At 35.0% G+C, this 26,476-nt stretch overlaps 1 protein-coding gene across 2 annotated transcripts in view; it reads left to right on the forward strand.

Moving 5' to 3' along the window:
• LOC111145595 (polypeptide N-acetylgalactosaminyltransferase 13) overlaps positions 1 to 26,476 on the forward strand; it is a 447,585-nt gene that overhangs the window by 282,303 nt on the left and 138,806 nt on the right. For both annotated transcript variants that reach the window (XM_022500591.1, XM_022500602.1), the window contains exon 7: positions 9,424 to 9,604. In XM_022500591.1, coding sequence (XP_022356299.1) covers positions 9,424 to 9,604 — 181 coding nt within the window. The remainder of the gene's footprint in view (positions 1 to 9,423; positions 9,605 to 26,476) is intronic.

Genomic DNA, 26,476 nt, shown 5'->3' on the forward strand with positions numbered 1-26,476 from the left:
TGATGGGATATATGAGATAGTATAAGTTTGACTCAGAATTGTCTATATTTCATGCCAATATGAAAATAAAATCTTCAAATTACTTTATTATATAGTGATTTCCTGAAAAATTCTCATTCTCTGAGAGAACAACAGTACTTTTGTGATTTCTCTTGTTTTTATAACAATTACGACCTTTCTAAAATAGGTAACTCCCAGATCTGAGGGGGAAGAAACCACATTGATTGCCTCGTAAGTTTTACAGTGTTCTTTCTTTCATACTTGCTCATGTTCAGAGAATAACATCTACACAGCATGTACTTCTAATATAGCTAAAGTCAAGTCAGCTTGCCTAAGTAGGAAAATGTTGATTAAATTTTGGAGAGATGTATTATTCCTATCTAAAAGTCTGATATCTAGGGGCACCTGGGTGGCTCAGTCAGTTAAATATCCACCTTCAATTCAGGCCATGATCCCAGGGTCCTGGGATCAAGCCCTGCATCAGGCTCCCTGCTCAGTAGGGAGCCTGCTTCTCCCTCTCCCTCTCTGTATGCACGTTTTCTCTCTCTCTTCCAGATAAATAAAATCCTTAAAATAAAAAGAAAAATCTGATATCTAAAAGTGGTCATATGCTCCATGTAAAGAGATCAGTCTGAATCCTAGAAATCTGGAAGAAAATTTAGCCATTATCAAGTTCAGTTCTTTTTCTTTTACATATAAATTTTCTGAGGACTCTCAAGATTAAGTGACTTATTCCAATTTCTACAATCAGTTTGTTTTGATTTCAAGTCAAGAGTACAGTTTTCCTATTTCAAATCTGGTACCTTTTCTTTTTTATCCAAACAATAATTTGTTTGAAGCATTAGATTACCAAGTACTGGATACTTGGGCAGGTTAGCTCTGTGATTTCTTGAAACTCAGGTACACACTTAAAGGCCACAGCAGCTTGATTTACAAGAGTCTTTATCTTGAGATGTTATGATACCAGATATGACCCCAGCTCTAGAGCCCCCTTCCAGACCACATGGGTCTCCCCAATTACATTGTGAAGTGAAAATGAGTCAAGAGTCAAACCAACCAATTAAAGAAGACATCACCCCAATCAAAACAATTGTGAGGAGTAACTGACAAATTTCATGTCAAGAATGAATAGAAAATGCCTACTGAACCCCTTGTACCCACCCCTTTTAAATAATGACTTCTAGGTCTCTTGTGTTTGTGCCAACCCATTAAGGATCATAGTGCCTTCAGAATCTCAATGAAGTCTCTTTTAGAATTTGTTTCAGGTATTAAAATTAAAGAATTTGTCATCAGTCTGTTTGAATATGTATAAACAAGGTGGAGAGTTGAAGTGCTGAGAGGGGTTATTACAAACAAACAATAAATAGAATGAAATATTGTGAAAATTGAATCATCATTTTCTTGTTTCAGTTTTCCCTTTGCCAGAACTGAAAAAAAAAAAAAAATCACTTCTGTTTCTAATTCCATCTTGTAGTAGACACATTTTCTGTATGCTGTGTAATTTTCCAGATTTCTCTGAATCAATATTAATAATAGATTAATAAGCCAGTCAATACTGAGCACCAGTAGCAGATATACGTTTTTTAAACCTTGCAAACCCTGATTAAATGGTATATTTAAGTTCTGATTTTTTTCACCATATGCGAATTATGCCAGTTTTGTAAAGTAAAACATGGGATGATGAAATTCAATTTTACAAAGTAAATTTTAATTTCATGTGATGATGAAATTCAGTTCATAAAGTGAAACATGTGATGCTCTTCTCAAAGAGATAATAATATGACTGGGGAGTTCAGATTAATATATGTAAATAGTATATATACATAAATACACATGCACATATATATGTGTGTGTGTTTATATATGCGCGTGCGCACACACACACACACACACACACACAAGAACATCTTACAAGATGACTATATAGAATTGAGAGCTGCAAGGGGAGAGGTGGTTAAGTAACAACTGCTATGAGGCAGTAGAAACAGATCCATGAAAGCTGGCAGACTTGAGGACTGTTTACCAGAAGAAAATGGTAGGTTGGGCCTGATAGGGAAAACATAGATAAGGGAAAGCACGGACAGTAATTCTTAATTCTCATTCCCTAAATTATATCAAGTTACTACATTCCTCTGTTTCCATTCCCATAAATCTGGTCCAGGTCATTATCATCACTTTCCTAGATTATTGTGATAACCCCTTTAATGAATCTATCCTATTTGCTCCATTTCGATCCATTTTTCCCATAAATGCAAAGTATCTTTAGGAGCGCTGATCAGCCTCAATCCTCACAAGAACCTTCTGTGGTCATTTCTGCTAGTCTCATGTTACTGCCTGAAACCTGAAGCACAGAAAGATGAAGTCACCAAGTTCACCCTGCTAGGAAGTGGCAGAGCTAGGATACAATCTATACTCCATAACCATGGTGCTCCGTGACCTCCACGGTAGATTGCTGTTGTTATCATTAAGGCCATATGAAACAGTGACTTTGTGCCAGAGATAGTATGCGTGTGGGCTGGCCCTGGGGGATAAAGATTAGTATAAAAACAAGCAGCTGCGTGAATTTGGCACAACAGCTGTACAATTAGAAACAGTAGCACTAGAACTGAGATTGCAGGGCTAGAGCTTATGAAGTTTATGAACCTTAATTAAAATGTCACTGATGTAGGTGCCAAAAAACATGCAAAGAATAATGTATGTTAGTTAATTGTCTTCTAGCTGGGGGAAGAAAATCAAGTAGATAATCAAATGAGCAATGGGCATTTTACATTTTGATTAATAACCTTCTCCATCATCAAAAGACTCTCATAAAAATATCTGGGAAAGAAAACAAGTAACTGGCTAGCTTCAATCCTCTGTGGATAAAAGGACAGTTTGCATTTCGTACATGGTCAAATTTACTTGAGAGAGATACAATAGACAAATATTAATCTGTCGGAAGCCTGGAAAATAACAGTCAGATATGCTCTGTGATGCAAAGTAATTCGGACATCACATGCTCTTGTGAATGAGACATCATGTTTTATTCAGTTTATACTGTTTGTTCAGACACTGTAAAATAATTTCAGAGAATGAAATGTAGTGCTCTAATTGGAAACTAATTGGCTGTTCTTTTAAACTCTGAACTCTGTACCTAAACCCCTGGAAGTTAATACTGCAATTCCAGTAAGAGGCAAAACTTACCAAGTTTAAATAAAACACTTTTTTAAGAAGCAACAATAAGCTGATTCACTACAGATGCTGGTTTCCCTCAACAACAATAAAAGTTAAGTAATATGCAGATAACCTTTTACATCTTGCCCTATGAAGTCAGGCACAAAGCTTGATATGTGCTATCTTATTAGGGTCTTAGGAAGTAGTTGTTATATCCTTATTTTTCAGAGGGAAAATGGATGCCTTGAAGACTTAAATAAGTTTTGTACAGATAGTGATAGAACTAGAAAAACTGCTTGCTTATTTGTAAGCCCAGGTTCTTAATGTCTGTATCATATTCTTCCTTCTTCTTTTTTTTTTCTTGCTTCCTTCCTTCCATTTTTCTAAAATATTTATTGATATTGAAGATACACTAAGGAAAATTATCATGTAGTTATTGGGGTCTCCACTCAGTTTGAGTTCTTCCCACTATAATATTTAACCATATAGTTTTCTGGGAATTCTTCATGTCTCAATTACTTCACATTACCGAAGTGTCTCCTAAGTACAGAGTAACTATTTGGTCAGCATTTGATCAATTACATATTTTGTTTTCACATTAACTAACTGGGTATTATTATGACCAGATACCAGCCTAATTAACGCATAATGTTATGCATTCCTACCTTGATCTCTTCATTTTCAAGCAAATTTTGAGGAGAGGCTTTCCCTGGGTGATGCAGTATGAGTGTTAACCCACACATTCTGTGAGCAATGATGGCAATGGGAGAAGAACTCATTTATTCCAGGAGTCAGTAGGCTACGTATGGCTCACAAGCAGAGCATGGGCCAGGAGTCACTGAGTCATGGAACAGTTACCTCTACCTATGTTACTGCTCCTAAATATATTTCAAAACTGCTACCATCTTTGAGAATCAAAGTCAGGGCCAAGTTTGCCTTCTGTCTTGTGAGTCAGCAGCCATTACTGCATTATGCCTGTACATGTGCACACAAAATCCTCTTGAAAGTTAACATGATAATCAAACATCAGCACTTGCATTTACCCTTACTTTTGCCTATTAGGCAGGAAAGAAGAGAGACCACTGGAACTCAATTTTTGAATATTTTCAAAGTAGGAATCCTTCTTTTTGTGTACATATTCAGGACAAAGAACCCATACGCCTCCAAACCAGGCAAGGGCCAAGACGTGACAGAGTGGAAATAAAGTGCCCTCATTTACCCAACCACAGTGCTAATCCATATTTGCAAAAAGGCAAATTGTGAACTCAGAAGACAGTTGTCAGTCACTGGTTTGTATGCAACAGGGTTTATTGTACAGTCTAAATTTAGAGAAGCACAAACTTAAAATGATTTTTTTTTCTCCAATCCTTGTATAATGCTCTGAGGAATAGTCCTTTCCAGTCCTGATGTCATTTAGGATATACTCAATAGCTTTCTAGCCACTTTTGGTTCTTAAAAATACTAGTAATGTTCCAGTTTAAAGTTTTGGTTTCATAAGCAGTGCATGCCTCAAATTCTCTTCTCTCCCCAGGCCCATGCTGACAGAAGCACTTAGAAGAGGGAAGGCAGGGTTTTCCGGGCTCCCACTCCCCCAGTGTATGTCAAATAGTAGGGCTACAGAAACGTCAGGTTTCATCTGATTTCATGTTTTATGATGGCCGCCTGCTGTTGGCTCAGTTTGGTTCCACTTTCTACTAGTGGCCTCCATCCATGAGTCTTCTATACACAGTTTCATTGTTTTCTCAGAAGTATTCTCAGCTTCACCTTCTATTGCCTCTGTTATCCAAGGGCCTTCTGCAGAGGGTTTAAATCTTAGCCTATTAGCCTGAATGGTCTCCAGCTGCCTTTCTCAATGTTACATCTCCTTTCTGATCTGCGATATTGCTAGTCTCACAGCTCATTTTCCCTCTTCTCTATTCCATGATCTATAGAGTTTGGGAACTGCTAAAGTCTTATCCCGTTGTCTTCAAAGACTACTCCTTCCCAGGAGTACTACATGACTGGATATACCAATCGGCTACCAACAAGCCATCCAGTATACCCTAGCCCATCTTAGGGATTCACTAGGACAGAAGTGTTTCCTGTCCTCCTAGGATCACGTTTTTCCACAGTCTCACTCTCTACATTTTGCTGTGTTCTGATGGTAACGCCAAGGTAGTCTGCTTCTGCAAGTATCCAACAGGGAGTGAAATGCCAGTCTTTCCTTCACTCATGTAGTTCCTGTATATGAGTTGGGTGAAGGAAGAAAGGAGATGTTCAGTCATGCCTGATCCATAGAAGAGGATGGGGAGCTCTACCACTACTAACAACACAACGAAAAGAATATCTGAAATTCCCTCTCCAATGAAACACATGATGTGCTTCTCTAAATTTAGACTGTACAATAAACCCTGTTGCATACAAACCAGTGACTGACAACTGTCTTCTGAGTGCACAATTTGCCTTTTTGCAAATATGGATTAGCACTGTGGTTGGGTAAATGAGGGCACTTTATTTCCACTCTGAATCTGGGGCACTTTGCTGAGTGGCCTGGTACAAATACCTGAGTATTTACTAAATTGTGTTTTCAAGAGAGAGATAATGTGAATTTGACTAAATGGTTACTTTAGTAACATTAAAAATTAACATTGTGTCATTTAGAAACCTTGTTTGTCATATGCCGTCAACCATTTCTAATGTTTATCTGTTGTGCTGTGACCTCCAAAGAACTTTGTCAGTTCCCAAAGCGTGTGAAATAACAGTGACGTTCCATTTTACTAGACCACTGTGCTTAGTCTGGTACTAAAAATATTTCCTTCATAAATGCTGTTTAAAACCCCTTCAAAATATGTCTGCTTAAATCTCATCATTCTGCCAGGGATGCTTTTCTTTAATATTAATTTTGGTAGCTAATTGTGAGTTACTCATTTTTTCATTCAACCAACATGCAGTGACATCTCCTGTGTAAACAAGCCCTGGGCTTGGGGGGTGGGGAGAGAAGGGGGGCATGAACAATAATCAGATAGCTCCGTTGCTCTTTTAGAGTCTCCATTCTAGTTGGGGAAAAAAAGGTGTGCAGCCAAACGAATAGATAAATTACAAATTGTGATAATTAAAGAAGGAAATAAACAGGGTGCTCCTGCAGAAAATTAATTGGAGTGGGACACTTTAAATATGGAAATGAGGGAAGAGCTCTCTGATGCAGCAATGTTTTGGCAGAGATGAGAAGTATGGGAAAGAGGCAGTCAGATGCAGGGCAGACAGAATTGTATTCTGGGTATAGGGAAAGCACTTGTTGAGGCTTTGGTGTGTGAAAGAGTATATGAGTTATTCTAGGAAATGGCAGAGGGCCAATATCCCCAGTGCTTACTGACAGAGGGGGAGAATCATGTAGGGTCTACGAGGCCCTGCTAAAGGATTTTGTTTATATTCCACAGATCAGTAAGAAACCATGGAAGTATTTAAACACAGAAGTAAAATGAAATGATTAAATTTTTAAAAGACCACCGTGCTTTCTCAGCACAAAACAAATTACAGGAGAGCAACAGTGAGCGTAGCAAGACAATTTAGAGTGTATTGCAATTGACCCGCAGGAGATGTTGGTGATTAGGATAAGGATGGTGGTGGAGAGGCAGAGAGAGATAGATTTCCAGAGAATTAATTTTACAGCTAGCAAAGCCAGGATTTGTTAACAGATTAAATATAAGTGATGAAAAAAAAAATGAAGTCAATAATGACTTCTAGGATGTAGCAAGGGGGAGAGGCTTCTCTTTCTTTCCTTTTTTTGGTTGGTTTTTGGTTTTTGGTTTGGGGGTCTTTTTTTTTTTTTTTTTTTTTTGAATTGACCACCAGACTTAGTGGGGCACCATTTATAAATGATTAAAAGGACTTAAAAGGACTAAAAGGAAGTAAGACCTGGCTGGCTGACAGGGCCAGGATGAATGAGCAGTTCCACTGCAGACATGTTTACTTGGGTGTATCTGAGACATGGCAAGAGGAGATACCAAGCAGATGTTTGGATCTACAAGTGTGGATCCCAGAGGAGAGGTCTGGGCTGAGGTGTCACTATTGAGGTTGTGAGTGTTCAGATCACGTGCAAAATAGTAAGATGAATAAAACTGCCTGGTGAATGAATAAAGGAAGGTAGGAAGGTAGAGGCTAACATTTAAATATAAATTTAGGGTGAAAAACATAAACAGTGAGGTCCTGGGAGGAAAAGCAAGATAATTCAAGAAGGAGTCTACTAGATATTCATTAAGGGAAAAATTTGTGTTTTTCACCATGGCAATTTTGGGGGAGCTACAAAAATAAAGAGCATTTCATTATGAGGAAGAGAAACAACATATGTCTGTAAAATTTTATGTTAATTTACAGTGAGGGGAAACAGAGAAATGAGATACTTTGAACCTGGAGAATAGGGCCAAGGGAAGAACTTTTTGTTGTGTTTATAATCTTTTTACTTGTTTTCTATTTTAAAAATCTATTTAGAAGATAGGAGATTTTAGGAGATATTATGTGAAGGTAAAACATAATCTAGTAATGAGCAAAATCATTGATGTTTCTGGAGAAAACCAAAGAACCAGACTAGTGAAGTTCTTAAGCTATGGTCTAGACTGACATACAAGTATAGATTTACCTTTGATAGGATAAGGGTCAACTTCCTCCATTTTAATGGGGTGGAAGGATGTAAGGATTGCATAATTCCAAGAAGGTTTATAGATTTAATGCTACAAAGATGAAAGAGTTACCAATCAATTAAAAACTCTGATCATTTAAGAATGCTCTATCCTGTCTTTTTAGGGTAATAGTGAATTCCATTCTTTTGTATTTCATTTATATTTTATACTTACATTTTAGTGTTAGGTTGAAACTTCTTTACTATTCGCATTATGCTCTTTAAACCATTAGAAAATGAAAAAGAATAGATTGCACAAGTAATGCACAAGCCAGTGTTGATGAATATAACTTGTTATTAACCGTCTTCCGTCTTCTGATAAAAATGAATGTCTCCTACTGCTACCCAAGCCCAAAGACCACCCTCTTCTAAGATGAAAGTTGCTTGAGAGGTCCGCTGAAGGAAACTTTATCTTTCAAAATGAGCAACTCTCCTTAAAATAAAAACAATGTTAGTTACAATATAAAATCCAATCTTTCCAGTTACATATAGCAATAACTATGGCTCTTGTTTATGGGGATAAACAACCTGTAGTACATACACAATGTGTTACATGTATGTAATAAACATATATGAGTGTGTGTTATATGTGTGTATATCTACATATATACATGCATATACACATACGCTATTAGTATAACCTGTGGCTAAACCATGTAATTTTATAGAAATAAATGTGTTTGGGATGCCTAATAACTAGCCTGAACTCCACGGTAAATCCAGGATACCAGGAAGGATATGACATATGTTTTCTAAGAGTTTGTAGTTTTAAAGGAGAGATAGTGAAGTAAACAATTGCTTACAAGACAGTGTAATCAGTTCTTCATGAAAGGATGTAAAGGATTGTCTGGTTGAGTGCCAGATTCTTGGTTTCAGCTCAGGTCATGGATCCAGGGTTAACAGATCCAGCCCCAAGCTGGGCTCTGCATAGTGGGGAGTCTGCTTGAGGATTCTCTCCCTGTATCCCTTCCCCCACTCATGTGTGCTCAATCTCTCTCTAATAAATAAATCTTTAAAAAATGGATGTTTAAAGTACAAAAGTCACAAAATACTAAACCTCTCCACATAGCTAGTGACTTGAAGACAGATTTTGAAGATGCGTACATGTTGAGCAGATGTAGAGTCCTAGCACATTTTAGTATGACATATCCAAAGATGTAAGACACAGTGAGTGCAGGAAAGCTGAGAATTAATGGTCATTTAAAATTGCAGATGAATAGAGTGCAATTGGTTTTTCTCCAAATCAAATTTAGTTATTTACCATGGCATCTAACATGTACAAATTCATTAATTCATAGCAGATTTTAGATACTAAATACCTATTAAATAGTGATTAGGTTAACTACTAGAAACTGAAAATTTGGTAGTCTGCTACAGACACATGAAAAAATAAATGCATCTTACTTCCACAAATGCAATGCTGCAATATTTACATAAATAAAGCTATTCTAAGTTGAATCTTTTGCCAAGCTGAATATACCTGTTGTAAATTTTGTGTCCATCCAACGTTTGCTTGAACCATATAAAATCTAAGATTTGGCCTTAGTTAGACTTGTCAGACAATATTTTTGCATTATTTGCAATGATTGTGATAGATCGATTGCTCCTTTTCTCAGATTTGGCAATGTGGAGGCTCTCTGGAGATTGTGACTTGCTCCCATGTTGGTCACGTTTTTCGGAAGGCAACTCCCTACACTTTCCCTGGTGGCACTGGTCATGTCATCAACAAGAACAACAGGAGACTGGCAGAAGTTTGGATGGATGAATTTAAAGACTTCTTCTATATCATATCCCCAGGTAAACATGATTTCTTCCTCTGCAGGGGAAGATAAAATTTTAAACATGCTGAATATATGTTTCATTATTGCTGCTCTTCTACTAGCTTAAATAAAGAAGTTGTTTATCACCATAATACTACAGAAAATCATGTTTGAGAAAGTTATACTATGAAGTCATTTTTCATCTAGATTGAGAAAGTCTACACTTATCTCAAATGCCTAAATACTCTTTTTTTCTTACTTTCTTTCTTGGCACAAGAATTATGCTAGAAAAGTGGAGTAAGCAGTACATAGTGAGATCCAAATTTAGTTAATATATATTAGCTCAATTTAAGAAAAACAGTTTTTTTAAGGAGAAGTAAGCCTGTATTTCCTTGTTTCACAAATAAAGCTGGCTGAGTTGGTAAGAAATTTCATTAATGTTTAAACAGAGATATTTTCTACTGCCTGATGATTTCCTGAAGATATAGGCTGGTAAATTATGGAGATATTAAAGTGTATATTTTTAAAGAATATTAAATGACATAGTAAATTACTCATTAATTGGTATATGGAAAAGCATAATATAGGATAATAAAATATTATCCTACTTTAGTTACAGAGAGTAGATATGGAAATAGAAGTAAATGTAGACTATCACTGGGTGATGGGACTGTGATTTCATTATTTTCCTTACACTTTTCTAAATTTTTAAAAATAAAGCATACTACTTATTTTTAAAAATTTAAAAGAATTTAAAAGGAAAATAAATTTTAATAGAGAATTTTTTAAAATTTTAAGAGTTAAAAAAATAATGTGTGAGAAAATTCCATACCTGAGTCCTATGATTATGAATGATCTCATTTTATAATTTTCTAGAATTTTTTCAACAAATTACTTATTAAAAAAACAACTCCTGAGACATTACATTGTTTTTTAAAGAAATAAGATATGACATTGTGAGAAGCTACAAACAAGGAGAAGACACAAGAGTCTTCAACATCTCAAAGTTTAGACAAAGAGACCTAAGGATAAATTAATACAATGGGAATTCAACTGTACTGATGAAATAATTTTTCAAGTTCTGTTTTGATAGTTTATGTTTACACCATGTGGGCATCAGTGACATTATTATGTAACCCCAAGAACAACAATAAAAATTCATGCTCACCTCCTCATTTTTACATTAAAATATATTGCATGGTTTGGAAAAACCAGTTTGGGTTCTGATTGATATGCTCTGATTTCTGCAAGTATATATGAGGCTGTGAAAACTCTTCTTTTATAGATAAAGAGGCAATAAGTAGTATGAACTTTCTTATTAAGATTCAGTATTACTATAGAAAAGAAAAATGAGGGCAATGCATGTATAAACGTGTGATTAGGCGAAGGATTTTTTTCACACGTTTTCAAGCTTCTTCTTTGTCAAGAAGCTATTGTCAGAAACACTATTTCATGCATAGATGTTTTTTCTTTGTAGTAGAAAGCCAGTCCAGATATTCACAGAGTTGAGTTCAGCAAGAACATGTAAAATTCGTAGCAAGGCAGTGACATTTATGTAACCTTTTCATTTTCTTTTGATAATACTTTCTGAATTCAAATCATTACTTGTAGAAACACATAAGCTCAAATATGAAGAAAGGAGTAATGGAAGAAAGAAATGTGTTATGTGTGTTTATATACAACTTATACCCGGGAATATAAGTAATTGAGAATAATTGCCACCATGTGTATTATTAGCCATTCATGATGAATATTATTTGTAAAAAGTGATGTGTTAGTCTTCTTTTGTATAATTTCCCATTGAATGAAAAAGGCAGATAAATGGTAGAACCATTTCTCAAACTGTAATGAAATGACAGGCTTTAGAGTTTAAAGGGTAAGAAGGAACGCTTGTTGTCTGGAGCTATTGACTTTATGTTGCTCAACAGGGACTGTTTGTATATTCTGGAAAGTGTAGTTTTTGTGTTACAATAAATATCATTTAGAAGCTTACTGTTCTTATGAGATGGGCTCATTTAGATCTGGAAAGGTATTTTGGAATGCAGAAAAAGGACATTTGGGGAATATGCTGAAAATATCTGAGAACTTCCTAAGGAACATTACAGTGTCTCAGAAACTGTCAGCATTGCTGGAGATGGGACCCACCTGCTGTAGTATGGGCAAACTGGAAACACCAAAAACACAAAACAATTAATTGCTTCTCAGTGGAAAAGGGAAAGAAGTAAGCTGGAAACCAGAACTGGACTTCAAGAATAATTCTAGCCCTGGGCAGCTTTCAGATCATCCAAAAATAGATAAAATGGGTTGTATTGGAAAATCAGGAATCTGTCACTTGTATGGTGTTGAGCCTTTTTTGAGTGAATAACTATTTAAGTCATTACTGATGGTTTCTGATACTCTTATAATCAAAATCATGGGTTTCTTTGCTATATCATCTAGAATTGTTGGGATTCTATTTTTCACTGCCTTGAGTAACAGGAAAGTTTGTAAAGAGAGTAGTTGGTGTACAGGGATGGGTAGGGGGTCCATGCATGGACATCTACACTTAGACTTACATCCTTTGCTATAATATACATAGACACACACAAACACACACATGTGTTTATGAAAAATTCTAAAGAGCTTCTGTTGTGTTCTGTTTAATTCTCCAGACCTTCCTTAATAATCTAGCTGAGGAAATGGCTGTGATTCTTTCTAGAAGGACCTCCATGTATCTGTTAATTTGCCCAAGATGTTGGGCATCTTCTGTGAGGAAACTCCCATTTTTTACACCGGGGCTTCTATCACAGAATCTTATTCTTGTATGCAGCTGCTCAAAATGCAGTCTTTAAGTACTGAGCCTTCATGAGTTGAATTCTGACAACTTTGCTTCCTCTCAATATGGCCTATACAATACTACTTACCTATTTCATTGTTTGATCTCTGCTTCATCTCTGTCCTGGAAAAAGTAGGTATTCTTTCTCTCTCAAAAAGTATTCCCTGCTGTTGTGATACCATGGCCAATCCATTATTACCACGTAACACATTGTTTTATGTTTATTACGTGTCTCTATATCCAAAGACTTGCAGTTACAGTGCTTAGCAACTTTCCTGTCACTTTGCAGTCCTTGAAAAAAAATATGTGTTAAATAATTAGAAGAATCAGTGAGTGACTAAATGAATGAATGCCTTTGAAAAGGAAGCCGCTTATGTTTCATCTTTTCTGCTGAATTCTCCATGGATGTCTGGTCTGGTCTGTACCAGGGGATCTCACAAGAATTGCAGCAGATTGGGAGCCTTTCCCCACTTCTCTGATCTAACCCCTGATTGAGGATTCACTGATAAAGAGAGGTGAAAAGGGCTCTTCATGTATCCATGATGTCATTCCTGTGTGTTTGCCCCCCGAAACAAATGTTCCCCTGGCTTACCTGTGTTCTTAGGGTATGATAATTACACCGTAATTAGAGGCCCACACAGTAATACAGTCTTACCTCCCAGGACTAATATAAAATCAAACCGATGGGATTTAGGTAGACAACAACATTTTGTACTAGAACAGCATGATACAAGAGCCCAAAAGCTTAAGATAACTTTTTACACATGTTGATTTTTATTTTTCTCATGACCCCCATTAATTTAAAGTGACAATGGGTTGTATAAATAACTACGTATGTGAAATTACCTTTATCTGATTTTATTTTTTCAAAATATTTACTGTGTGTCCTAATTGTCTGGGCTATGCCCATTAGCCATAGACAACTATTGATGGAGCTGGCAGGGTCTAATTATGTCTCTCAATGGGTATATGAATGAAGAGTAGAAATACTTTGAAACAGTGTTGAAGAATACATTTCCAACATTTGTTTAGTTTGGTTTTTGGCTGCCTTTTTTAGGATGCAAATACTATAGCATCATTGATTTTTAAAGCCCTGTAGGCTCTTAAAGTCTGAGGCAGTTTTTACTAGTAATTGGGCTGTTTCAGCTTGAGGCAATCTGATTGTCCTAGCAAATCCTTTGAAATGAAGTGATGTAAGCAGAAACCACTCTTCACCGAGCACCGCATTATAAATGGCAACAATTTTTCCTGTTGGGTCGCAGGTAAAAAGCTTAAGAACTTCAAAATAGAGTGTAGTCATAACACTAACTGTATATTCGAAATGCTGGCTGTTCTATAAATACCAATTTTCTTTTGGGGGGAGGTAGATTTCTAACCAGGTATCAGTTGACGTAGTGATTAGAAGCCGCTGTCCTGGGGCACCTGGGTGGCTCAGTGGGTTAAAGCCAGGGTCCTGGGATCGAGCCCCACATCGGGCTCTCTGCTAGGCGGGGAGCCTGCTTCCCTTCCTCTCTCTCTGCCTACTTGTAATCTCTCTCTCTCTCTGTCAAATAAATAAACAACATCTTTAAAAAAAAAAGAAGCCGCTGTCCTTACATAACCTCCAGTTGTTCTTCCTTTTCTTAATGGGCATCTTGTGCTCTTGTTTTGAGCAGAAAAAAAAACAAATAGAAAATAGAATTTAAAGATCCCCAAAACATACATTAAAGGTATTTGTATGTAACCGGGAAAACAGCTAATTTTCCTTTGAAAATACTGTAGCATTTTGATCTGTATTCCAGGTAACAGAATCCACACATTTAGAAACACACCCTTGAACTTATTTTGAAGGTTAACTCTATTTGCTAACCTTTTAAAAATACTTTAGGAAGATCAGTCCATCGAAGGCAGAGCCTTTGTTAAGCAGCATCTTTGGATCATGATTAAAGTTTAAGACCTAAGTTCATTTCTATCTCTTGAAATTTTTATCTATGAAATACAGATGTTTTTCAGCCTGCCGATTTTTTTAAAGATAAAATATTTAATAACCGACCCTTTGAGTGTAGGGCCTAATTTCTTTTATAAGTCATAAAAATGTGGTTCCAGGCAGATTTCATAAGGACAGCTTTTGATGTTCCCTGCGAAATGTGCAGCATGCAGATTTTTTTTTTTTTAATAATCCAGGGATATCAGTTTTTGTTTGGTTAACATGAACTCATCTGAAAAGTGTGCAGCAATTCTGAACATAAAGTACATTTGCATATATGAATTTTGTATTTTTATTATTTAATAAACAGTTTTTCAGCAACGTCAACCATGGTATCACCAAGTGAATATGATATGATGAGGAAGAAATTCTAAATCATTTTAATAGGTTATATTGTGATAACATGTAATTCATATATCTGGTTGATACCAAGAAATGCTAAATGTGAAAGTAAGGGATGACAGCTGTTCTCGATATTGTTGGTATAATGGACAGACAACTTTTTCCTTGCTATGGTTAAAGGCTTTTGAATTCTTTAGACATTAGGCCAGTTTTTATCATTGGTATTTTTATGGTATTTTATGGGTGTTTATTTGTATTTTTAATAATAATGATACTTCTTGCTTCTGTCTTCATTGGGTAAGTATTCATTAAGTTCCTGATCTGTACTATTCCAGGTATGGGGGATACAAACACAGAAAAGATGTTGCCTTTGCCTTTAAAAAGTGAACTGTCTACATCATCACATTTAATTTGTTTAAATGAAAAATGTTATTAAGTGCTTGGTGCATGGGAACACATTGTCAAGACTTTAAAGGGTTACTGATGTGAACTGCCAACATTTTCTTTGATTTCTCCTTCTCACTTACAAGCATCAAAATCAAATGAATCTCTAAGTCTTTTCTAATCTACCTGCTAAGTTTTCTCAAATGTCTTCAGGTGTCCTCATTCTTCCAGTCATCCCACATCCAGAGAAATTCCTGGCTTCAAAGCTTGCGCACTTTTCACCCACTTTTACCATATTGCTGGAGGACATTCCTAAAACTAAGTATCACTTGATCTCTCACTTATCTAACAACCTTTTATTTATTTATTTTTAAATATTTTATTTATTTATTTGACAGAGAAAGAGAGAGAGAGAGACAGCGAGAGAGGGAACAGTGGGAGAGCGAGAAGCAGGCTTCCTGCTGAGCAGGGAGCCCTGCGCAGGGCTCCATCGAACTCTTGAGTGCTTAAAATGTACTATAACCACTCTTGGGGCACCTGGGTGGCTCAGTGGGTTAAGCCGCTGCCTTCGGCTCAGGTCATGATCTCAGGGTCCTGGGATCGAGTCCCGCATCAGGCTCTCTGCTCAGCAGGGAGCCTGCTTCCCTCTCTCTCTCTCTCTCTCTGCCTGCCTCTCCGTCTACTTGTGATCTCTCTCTCTGTCAAATAAATAAATAAAATCTTTAAAATGTACTATAACCACTCTAGATTTTCAGCACTTTTTTCTTCACATGTATATATACGTTTGCACATATATGTGTATATTTATTTATATTGGCATATAGATATACTTATGTATCTAGTTTTTTTTCATATTGCTACTAGGAATGAACATCTTTTTTTTATTACTTGGATTTCTTCTTTTTATTCAAATCATTTGTTCACTTTACTGTTGGATAGCTTTTGTCCTTTTACATATCAATAGATCTTTATGTATTCTGGTTACTCTGCTATATCCACTGCAAGTGTTTCCTCCCAGACTACTACCCATATTGTAAAAATTGATACACAAAAAGATATCTTAAAAAGGAATTTAATTGTTGAAGTAAAATCTGGCTCATTTAAGCCTTTATGGCCTTTTGGATTATTTTTTGTAAAAACAGTGCCCTCCCATCCCCCCATCCCTCAGGGCTTGGCAAATTTTAGGTACTCCAGAAGTGTTTGTGATTTAATTTAAGTTCTAGTTAGTAAAATGCATGGGATTTTTTCTTTTTTTTAGGAATTCAGTGATCTCTCTGGGTCGTAATACAAACAGAATGCCACAATCAGATGACTGTCCTTATGGAAAGTATTAATATCTTTATCCATGGAACATAAATAAAATATTAGCTTCAACAGTTACATCAGCTATAGCTAGTTAATCAGCTACAGAAGTTATAATTTTAGAGAAATCTATTAAATGAGTATATCAGTTCCCATTACAATAATTCTTTCCAAGTATCTTGAATTGTATTCATGGTCCATAAAGTTTATAAACAGAGGCTATAAATTATATTTATTGGATGTTACAAAAATATTGAATTGGAACAGTGTGGATCATTGTATCCTCAGTCTTTGATTAACAACTCAGAAATTCAGATAATTAGCCCCTCAAATGATTTTATCATTACCAAATCTAGGTAGGTTCTAGAGTGAATAAATATCACTTAAGTTCTAATATAGATTTATTCACAGAATTATCCCTACCTTCTAGGATTTAGATACCAAAATTATTCATACATTTAGTTTCTGCTTCTTCTAACGAAACATGTGTAGCTCTAGTGTAATCAGTGTGTGTGTGTGTGTGTGTGTGTGTGTGTGTGTGTGCGTGCACGCGCACGCACACACAGTTTCTGCACTATTCTAAAGTTTCCAGTAAGTAAGTCCTACCCCACTTGGATTGAATGTCATAATTAATTTTCATTTCCTTAAGGCATGTTCAGCTAGACAAAGTAGAAAATTGCAGTATTTTTCAAATTGGTATAATTGATCAAGAACACTTGTGTTAGATGCATGAATTTTTACTGTTAGGAATTGGCTAAGAGTTTTTATTTGATGTAAGAGCCTTTAATATGGATCAGACAGGATCCAGGTGCATACAGAGGCTTTCTCATACCTACTTTCATCTTGTCATCTTCAGAGTGCCCCAATTTCATTATTTAATTTTAGCATAACTAAAATTGAACAGCTTAACACTTATATAATCGGTTACATTAAATTTCAATTCTGATTCTTAACGCAATTGAATGGCTTATTCTGACGCTCAGCAGCAGTCATTTACATAAAGTTATTGATGGTCAGATGGTTATAAATTGCAGATTTCTGATTTCAAATACTCTCAGGCTCAGTCCCTCGCATTAGGTATTCTGGTGGATTATCTTTGCCTGGATTTCTATGTTATCATCATCTTGTAGCTATTTTAAATAAAATATGAGTTCAATTTTGGAGTTATTTATTTGCATATACTCTGTGGAAAGTAAACAGAGTCAAAGATAATCTTTAGAGAATTAGGAAACATTCTTTTTCAGATCCAATAATGATAGAAGGTGGATTAAACTCCTCAATGTGTTAAATTGAGGCTCCTTAAAATAATCCTTTGCAAAAATAGAACAGTACAAATAAAAAGACTAGCCATGTATTTGCCTACCAGATATTAAATGCTAATGGCAGATTACCTCAGCATCCTAATAATTTACAGTCTTTGGGGAGTAGCATGTTAACACAAATTATCTAGAAAATTAAAACTCTATTATTAATAGTTACCTTTATCCAATGGGGTAGTAAGTTAGTGAGAGCTTTGCAGCAAGTCTTTGGTAGAAAAGAAAGTGGGGCAATAGTTATAGGCCAGGATGGAAAGGTGTACTGGGGAGACAGGGTTAGGGCTTTGCAAAGGAAAGTGGAAACAGTTTCTGAAAAGGTAAGATGCCTGTTTGACAAATAAACTTTTTGCGTGCTTTTACCAGAAGCAGCATTAAAATGAAGTAGTTACTGTTAATGTGAGATTGTCAATGCCTGAAGAGCAGGTGGCCGCCATATTGATAACTGTCTATAAGCCACCCGATGTGAATGCTCTACTTTAGACCATATGCACACATACACATTGATTCATTAACACATAGTCAATGAAGTAAGTACTAATTCATGTTTTGATTGCAGGAAACGTGAACGAAAATTAAGAGATTGTTATATTTTATAAATAAAGTGACAAAGTAATGAAAAACTCAGGTTAGTATTTATCTTTGGTTAGTTTGGCTTAGCAAATAAGTTTTATTATTTATTTATTCATTTATTTATTTAACAAGAAAATTTTAAATAGTATATATTAGCAGTTTGACTTAAGGCATATTCTAAATATATGGAAATATCAATAAAATATATCAAACAGTTAAATCTTTGTGATTTATATGGTTGAAAATAAGATAAATGAAGTTGTAGTGATAGTGTTCTTATAACTGAAAGTTACTGTCAGGATTGTCATTACTAAAGGAGCTCCATTATGACATTATTTTAATTTTTAAACTGTTTTGTATTATAAATTCTGTGCATTTTTGGTGCAACATTTCAGTTAACAAAATTTGAGAACTTTGACTAATTAGGGATTCTGTACAACTTAATCATTTAGGAAATTCTGTTATTTCAGCAAAATTTAATTGAATTTCCAATAAAAAATTCTCATTGGAATTAAAGAATATAGATCTCGAGTATCTGAATAAGTTATTAATTGATCAAAATGAACACCAAATTAGACATAACTATATGTAACCAGCCTTCGATCTATGATATATAAACAACAGTGGAAGGAAGGGGGGCTTTGATTGGGAAATAAGGTAAGAGAGGGTGCAGTGTTTTTACTAAAATGTGATATGATGTGGAAGAGCTTAGACACTTGTACAGATTCAAAAGATAAGAAATTAAAATCAGACAATTTTAAGTTCTCAATCAGGAAGCTTTCCAGAAATATAATGAATTGATTTGTAATGCAATGAGTTTCTTATCTTGGGAAATATTCAGAGACTAGATGTCTGTCTTTTTGAGATGCTTTAATGAGAATTGAATAAGAGGTTGGATTTGATTTCTTATCAGATCTTTCTAACTCTAAAATTCTGTCACGGAAACTTACATATCAATGAATTAAAACACAGTATTAATTAGCACCTGGTTTAAAATGGAAAAAAAAAATCAAACCGGATTTCAACTCAAAATTAAAAACTTCTAATAAATTTTTCAACCATGACACAGGAAGCCTTGAAGAAGGGTGACTATATATAGTTGTTTGTTTGGGACAGTCATGGTGCATGCCTGTTATGTGGGCATAATTATTAATAGCCCCTCCTTTCACTCACAACAGTGTCCTGATTTGAACAATAATTATTTAGTCATTCTGCTTATAAGCATTGAATAAACTGTAGGTGGAAGAGACTATCTCTGGAAGAGGCCAAGTGGTCTGACAGAGATAGCAATCATTATGGCATTGAGCTTGGAATGTAGATTTCTGTGGAGGCAAATTTTTGTCTTACCAAAATCTAGGCAAAATCCATAAGTCTTTTAGGCTTCTGGACTGTCAATTTCAAGTAAATGCTCTAGTTCAATGACTTCTCTGACACCCAAAATAAATGCCCTTCTTTGAAATTTTATCTATAAAGAGACAATTAGTTTTTTAAAAACTATCCCTTTGAAGATACAATAATGTCACTGAATTCTCACTCATCTTGGTAATGTGTTGGCTAACATCTTCTTATTAATTTGTGTGATTATAGTAAGGTTACTTTTTCATTTTTTTATGTACAGTAATTTTATACTTTCATTTACAAAATGAAAGTATAAACTTACCCAATTTCTTGGTTATACCAGCAAAAGAAAAATTGTGCTGATACACAAATATGAAATATATCTTGTAAGAATATATATTTTTCCACATAATAAAATGTATGTATGCATGTATATATACATATTTATGTATATATATTTTTCCACAAGAAAGAAAATATGTATATATACATATATGTGTGTATACACACACACACACACACACACACACACACACACACATACTTTTGTGTGCCTATGTATTTTTTTTCCCAGATTCATAATTGTTTGGGAAATACTAATTTCAATTTCATTTTGGCTGTTTATTATATTGTATTTTCTCTAGCAATAATAAAACTTCCTTACTTTTAATATGCTGGAAGGTAAAGCCATATAAAATTCTCATTTTGATTGAAATATCATTATAGGTTACAGCCTGATAGCAGATTTCCCTACATGTTTGGAAAACTAAGTAAACATGCCATAATAATATTTGCCAGCACCCTTCTTTCCAAAACTCAGAAATTCTCCTATAAAATTATTTTGTAATCTCAGACTGTTATGAAATCCTTCTCAAGAGAATATGTATAGCAGACATCCATGTACTTTCTGACTCCTACTATTAAAATCCTATGACATCTATTATAATTTATATTCTGTCAACCCCAGAATTATAAAATTACATTTTTTCTTACGGATGTTTATGTCTGCTGGATAGTTGTACTACTAGTAGACATCTTGATGGTTGTGTGTTCAACAATAAAACACATAAATCAGATGAAATAATTACCAAAATCAAATATTTTTCATAGTCATGGGTCCTATTTTTGAGGAGGTCTATGGAATATCAGGCTTAATTATTATTTCTCTGAATACTGTGAATCTGTCTTTGAAAAATGGACATTTTCAGGAAAAGTTGTATATTGAGGTTAGATTTTTTCCCTGTCAGTCTATAAAGTACACAATGGGAACATAATTTATCATCTAGAATTAATAGTTCACCAATCTAGAGTCTTCATCTTTGACAAGGAAAATATAATTTCCTTCATTGTCAAATAAAATAAGAAAACTTTGAAGACAGTGCTTATGGGCTAAAGAATAATCTAAGGAGATTTTGCATAGGCTGTGCTCTACTCTCTTCCATTGGACTTCCCTATGTTTAGAGTCACTATATTTTATGAACAAAGAAATAAGCAAGGAAGGAAAGCAATGAGGTGTGGGCCCTTGGGCAGGTTTCCTAGTGTAGGTTCAACAGAGACATGGCTCAGAAATGTTCATTTGTGTCGGACACCACAGTGTGCACATGGCAGCCTTTCTCCCCATGGCTGTCAGTAGAATCGCAGAGGAGTATGATAGTTATGTGAGAAAAGTTACAAATACATATTCTAATAGGAACCATAGCATGAAAGCTGTGTTTTATTTGTAAATACACCATCATCTTCTGTGACCCACCTTCTCCATTCTCACTCTCCACAAAATTTTTCTTAGTTTTTGAAAAATGTTTAACTTTTTGTTAAAGTTCAACGTGATTCAGAAAAGTGCATATTTTCTAAGTATATATCTCAATAGATTTTCATACCCCAACACACCTGTGTAACCAGCATCCAGATCAAGCACCAGAACATTCCAAAGTCTCCTACTTCCCCTGCCCCTAGAAGTCCCTCATGCCACTTCTGGTAACTACCCTTCCATAAATCTGATTTCTGAGATCATAGACTTGCCTGTTCTTAGACTTTATAGAAATGGAATTAGACAGCGTGTACTCATCTGTGTCTGGCTTCTTTTCCTTGGCATAATGTAGCATAGATCAGCCATTCTTATTGTTACGTAGAGTTCCATTATGTGACTATAACACTTTATATTTATTTTTTGTTGATGGGCATTTTGGGTGATTTCCAAGTTTGGAGCTATTATGAACAGTCTTGCTATGAGAATTTGTGTACTTGTCCTTGACTGAACATATGAACGCATTTATGATGGTATGTTCCTGGGAATATAATTGCTATATCATAAAATTTGTAGTTTCTTTTTCACATAAAACTTGTTTTTTTGTTTTTTTTACATTATGGGTTTTTTTTTTAATTTGAGTATAGTTGACACATAATGTTACATTAGTTTTAGATGTACAACTTAGTGATTTGACAAGTTTATACATTATGCTATGTTCACGACAAATAGAGCCACCGTCAGTTCCATTACATTGCTATTACAATATTGTTGACTGTGTTCTTTACACTCTGTTTTGTATTCCTATGACTTTCTTATTCCATAACTGAAGACCTGTATCTCCCTCTTCTATTCATCCACTTTGCTGAACCCAACCCCCCTCCCCCTGATATCCATCTGTTTGTTCTCTTTATTTATTATTCTGATTCTGCTTTTTATTTTTTTGTTTTCTTTAAAGATTCCATTTATGAGTGAAATCATAGGGTATTTCTCTTTATCTGATTGACTTATTTACTTAGCATAGTACCTTCTAGGTCCATCCATTGTACTTCAAATGGTACAATCTTATTCTTTTTTATAATTGTGTAATATTCCATTACATATATATACCACATTTTCTTTATCCATTCATCTATTGATGGGAACTTAGGTTGCTTCCATATCTTGGCTGTTGTAAATAATGCTGCAGTAAACATAGGGGTGCCTATATCTTTTCAAGTTAGTGTATACTTTTACCCTGAGTAAATTAAATACCCAAAAGTGAAATTACTGGATCGTATTGTATTTCTATTTTAAAATTTTTGAGGAATTTTTTGAGGAAGTTTCCTCAAAACTATACTGTTTTCCTTAGTGGCTTTATCAGTTCACATTCCCACCAGTAGTGCTTGAGGATTCTTTTTCTACATCTTTGCAAACACATGTTGTTTCTTGTCTTCTCAATCTTAGGCATTCTAACAGACAGGAGGTGATATATCATTTTGGTTTTGGTTCACATTTCCCTGATGATAAGTGATGTTGAGCATTTTTTTTTTCATGTGTCTATTGGCCATCTGTAGGTTTTTCTTTGGGAAAAATGTCTATGCAGGTCCTCTGCTCATTTTTAACTGGACTGTGTGTGTGTGTGTGTGTGTGTGTGTGTGTGTGTGTGTGTGTATTGAGTTGTATGAGTTCTTTATATATTTTAGATATTAACCCCTACTGGATATATAATTTGCAAATATATTTTCCTATTCATTTCATTGTCTTTGTTTTGTTGATGGTTTCCTTTCCTGTGCAGAAGATTTTTATTTTGATGTAGTCCCAACAGTTTATTTTTGCTTTTGTTTCCATGGCCTTGGGAGATGTATCTAGGAAAATGTTGCTGTGGCTGAAGTCATAGAGATTACTGTGTGTTCTCTTCTAGGATTTTTATGATTTTAAGTCTCACATTTAGGTTTTTAATCCATTTTGAGTTTATTTTTGTGTCTGGTGTTAGAAAGTAGTCCAATTTCATTTTGTACATATAGCTATCCAGTTTTCCAGCTATTGAAAAAAGACCGTATTTTCCCCATTGTTTATTCTTGTTTCCTTTGTCATAGATTAAATGACCACATAAATATGGGCTTATTTCTGGACTCTCTCTTCTGTTCCACTGTTCTATATTTCTGTTTTCCTGCCAGAACTATACTGTTTTGATTACTACAGCTTTGTAATATATCTTAAAGCCTGGAACTGTGATACCTCTAGCTTTGTTCTTTCTCAGCATTGCTTTGGCTATCTAGGGTCTTCTGTGGTTGCATACGAATAAGTATTACTTGCTCTAGTTTTGCTAAAAAAAAAAGAAAAAAAGCTATGATATTTTGATAGGTATTGTATTTAATCTGTAGCTTCCTTTGGATAATGCAAACATTTTGATGATATTAATTCTTCCAGTCCACGAGCATGGAATATCTTTCCATTTGTTTGTGACATCTTCAATTTTTTTGATCAGTGTTTTATAGTTTTCAAAGTACAGGTCTTTCACTTCTTTGGTTAAGTTTATTCCTAGGTATTTTATTCTTTTTGGTGCAATTATAAATAGTGTTATTTTTTCTCTTTCTGTGACTTCTTCATTAGTGTATAGAAGCCCAAGAATTTCTGGGTATTAATTTTGTATTAATTAATTAACCTGATATTAACCCTGCCACTTTACTGAATTTGTTTATTATTTCTCATAGTTTTGGTGGATTCTTTAGGATTTTCTATGTATAGTATCGTGTCATCTGCAAATAGTTTAACTTTTTCTTCACCAATATGGATGCCTCTTATTTCTTTTTCCTGTCTGATTACACTGGCTAGGACTTCTAGTATGTTGAATTAAAATGGCAAGAGTGAATATCTTTATCTTGTTCCTGACTTTAGAGGGAAAGCTGTTTTTTAGCATTGAGTATGACGTTATCTGTGTGTTTTTCATATGTGGTCTTTATTATGTTGTGGTTTGTTCCCTCTAACCCCACTTTTGAGAGTTTTTATCATGAATGGATGTTGAATCTCGTCAGATGCTTTTTCTGCATCTGTTGAGATGATCATATGATTTTTATCCTTTCTTTTGTTAATGTGGCATAAGATGTTGATTGATTTGTCAATTTTGAACTATCCTTGCATCCCAGGAGTAACTCCCACCTGATTCTGGTGAATGTTCTTTTTAATGTATTGTTCTATGTGGTCCATAACTTTCTTAATTATCTTTGGTGGCCAGTCTAGTCTTCCGCAAGCATGGACCAGAGAGGCTAAAGAATGCTCTTATAATCTTCTACTTCCAGATGCCATTCCATTTTGGTACTGAAAGCCAGATCTTTCTGTCACAAACCTATATCATCCAAGAATCTACATTTAATTCTAAACTCTATCCCAGATCAGACTCCTGGGGAGATTAACACTGAAAGGAGGTGTTTTATTTTGTTTTTGTTTTTGTTTTATGTAGAACCTTTCTAATAAGAGTTAAAAGATGGTCTGATTTCCCTTTTTTTCCTGGAACTTATTGGACTCACTTGGGGAAATCCTCACAAATATGTTTAAAAACAATAAGTAGAAAAGCACCTGAAGGAAAATGTATTAGCAACTATCATCATAAATGTGCTTTGCTTAAGAATTGTCCAGGTAAGTGGAAGGTAACAGGGGATGCCAATTATGGGAAAAGTGGACAGGAATGAGTAAAGGTGGAAAAAGAGAAAGATCCCTGGATTGTAAGGAGTTAGCCTGGTTTCATCATGGTAAGGGCAATAAGGTTCAATGAGGAAAGACTTGGAGCAATAGTAGCTATCTCCCACAAAGCTTTGAGCATGTTATCCATTAGTCTTCTTTTCTCCTATCCTAGGATCTTTGCCTAATATTCCCTATTTTCCCCTTCCTGCTTCCAATTTTTTTTTATTCTACCATCTTTTAAAACTCTCCTATTACTTGAATATACCAATAACTGCTATCCCCTTTTACCCTTGTCCTCTGTGTAATGAAAACATTAACACAATAAATATTTCAACTTTTTTTTTTAAGATTTTGTTTATTTATTTATTTGACAGACAGAGATTACAAGTAGGCAGAGAGGCAGGCAGAGAGAGTGGAGGAAGCAGGCTCCCTGCTGAGCAGAGAGCCCCATGCGGGGCTCGATCCCAGGACCCTGGGATCATGACCTGAGCCGAAGGCAGAGGCTTTAACCCACTGAGCCACCCAGGCACCACTTCAACTTTTTTGATCAAACATATATGAATATATTAATCAAAAGTAGAGTCATAATCCAGTACTAGGTAGGTAACCTAGGATAAATTATGTAATCTCTTTATGTCTCAGTTTCTGCATCTGTAAAGTAAGAATTTTAATAATGTTTATCTTACAGAATGTCAGATTTTTGAGGTTTTTATTTATTTCACAGATCCCATTTTTGTTATCATAAATGAGATAAAGAATACAAAGATATTGGAATTGTATCTGAGACATACTAAGAACTTAATGAACTATGAGTAATAATGAATTTCTGAAGAAAATAATATAAGGAAACACTGATCTAGGGTCAAATATTTTATTTTATTTTATTTTATTTTAAAGTTTTTATTTATTTGAGAGAGAGAGAGATAGTAAGAGAGATAGCACAAGCAGTGGGGAGGGGGAAAAGCCGGCTCCCTGCTGAGCAGAGAGCCCTATGCAGGACTCCATCCCAGGACCCTGGGATGATGACCTGAGCTGAACGCAGATACTTTACCAACTAAGTCACCCAGGCACCCCATATAGGGTCAAATATTTTATACATATATGCATATTCTGTTATTTTTAGAGGGGTCATTATTTAAAATGTTATTGATTAATAACAGATACGTGACAAAAACCTTGCATAATAAAATTACATTTTTTTATACAAGAATATACATCTGGCTTTCCTTAAGGCATTGTTTCTTAACTTGGAACAGCTATCACAAAAACTTCAAAAATATGATGAAGTGTACGAAATCATTCCCAATTAGATACATATATACACAACACTATTCTGCTGATTTGGAATTCATGGAAGATTTAGTTCTCATTTATGGAATTCACGGGAGCCCAAAACCCTATGCCTAGGACGTTAGCTTTAAAGGCAGTAAAGTAAATTAGAAATGTTGAATTTAAGATATAAACATGTA

The sequence above is a fragment of the Enhydra lutris genome, unplaced genomic scaffold, assembly GCF_002288905.1.
Source record: "Enhydra lutris kenyoni isolate GAN:26980312 unplaced genomic scaffold, ASM228890v2 scaffoldscaffold1, whole genome shotgun sequence".
NCBI classification, from domain to species: domain Eukaryota; kingdom Metazoa; phylum Chordata; class Mammalia; order Carnivora; family Mustelidae; genus Enhydra; species Enhydra lutris.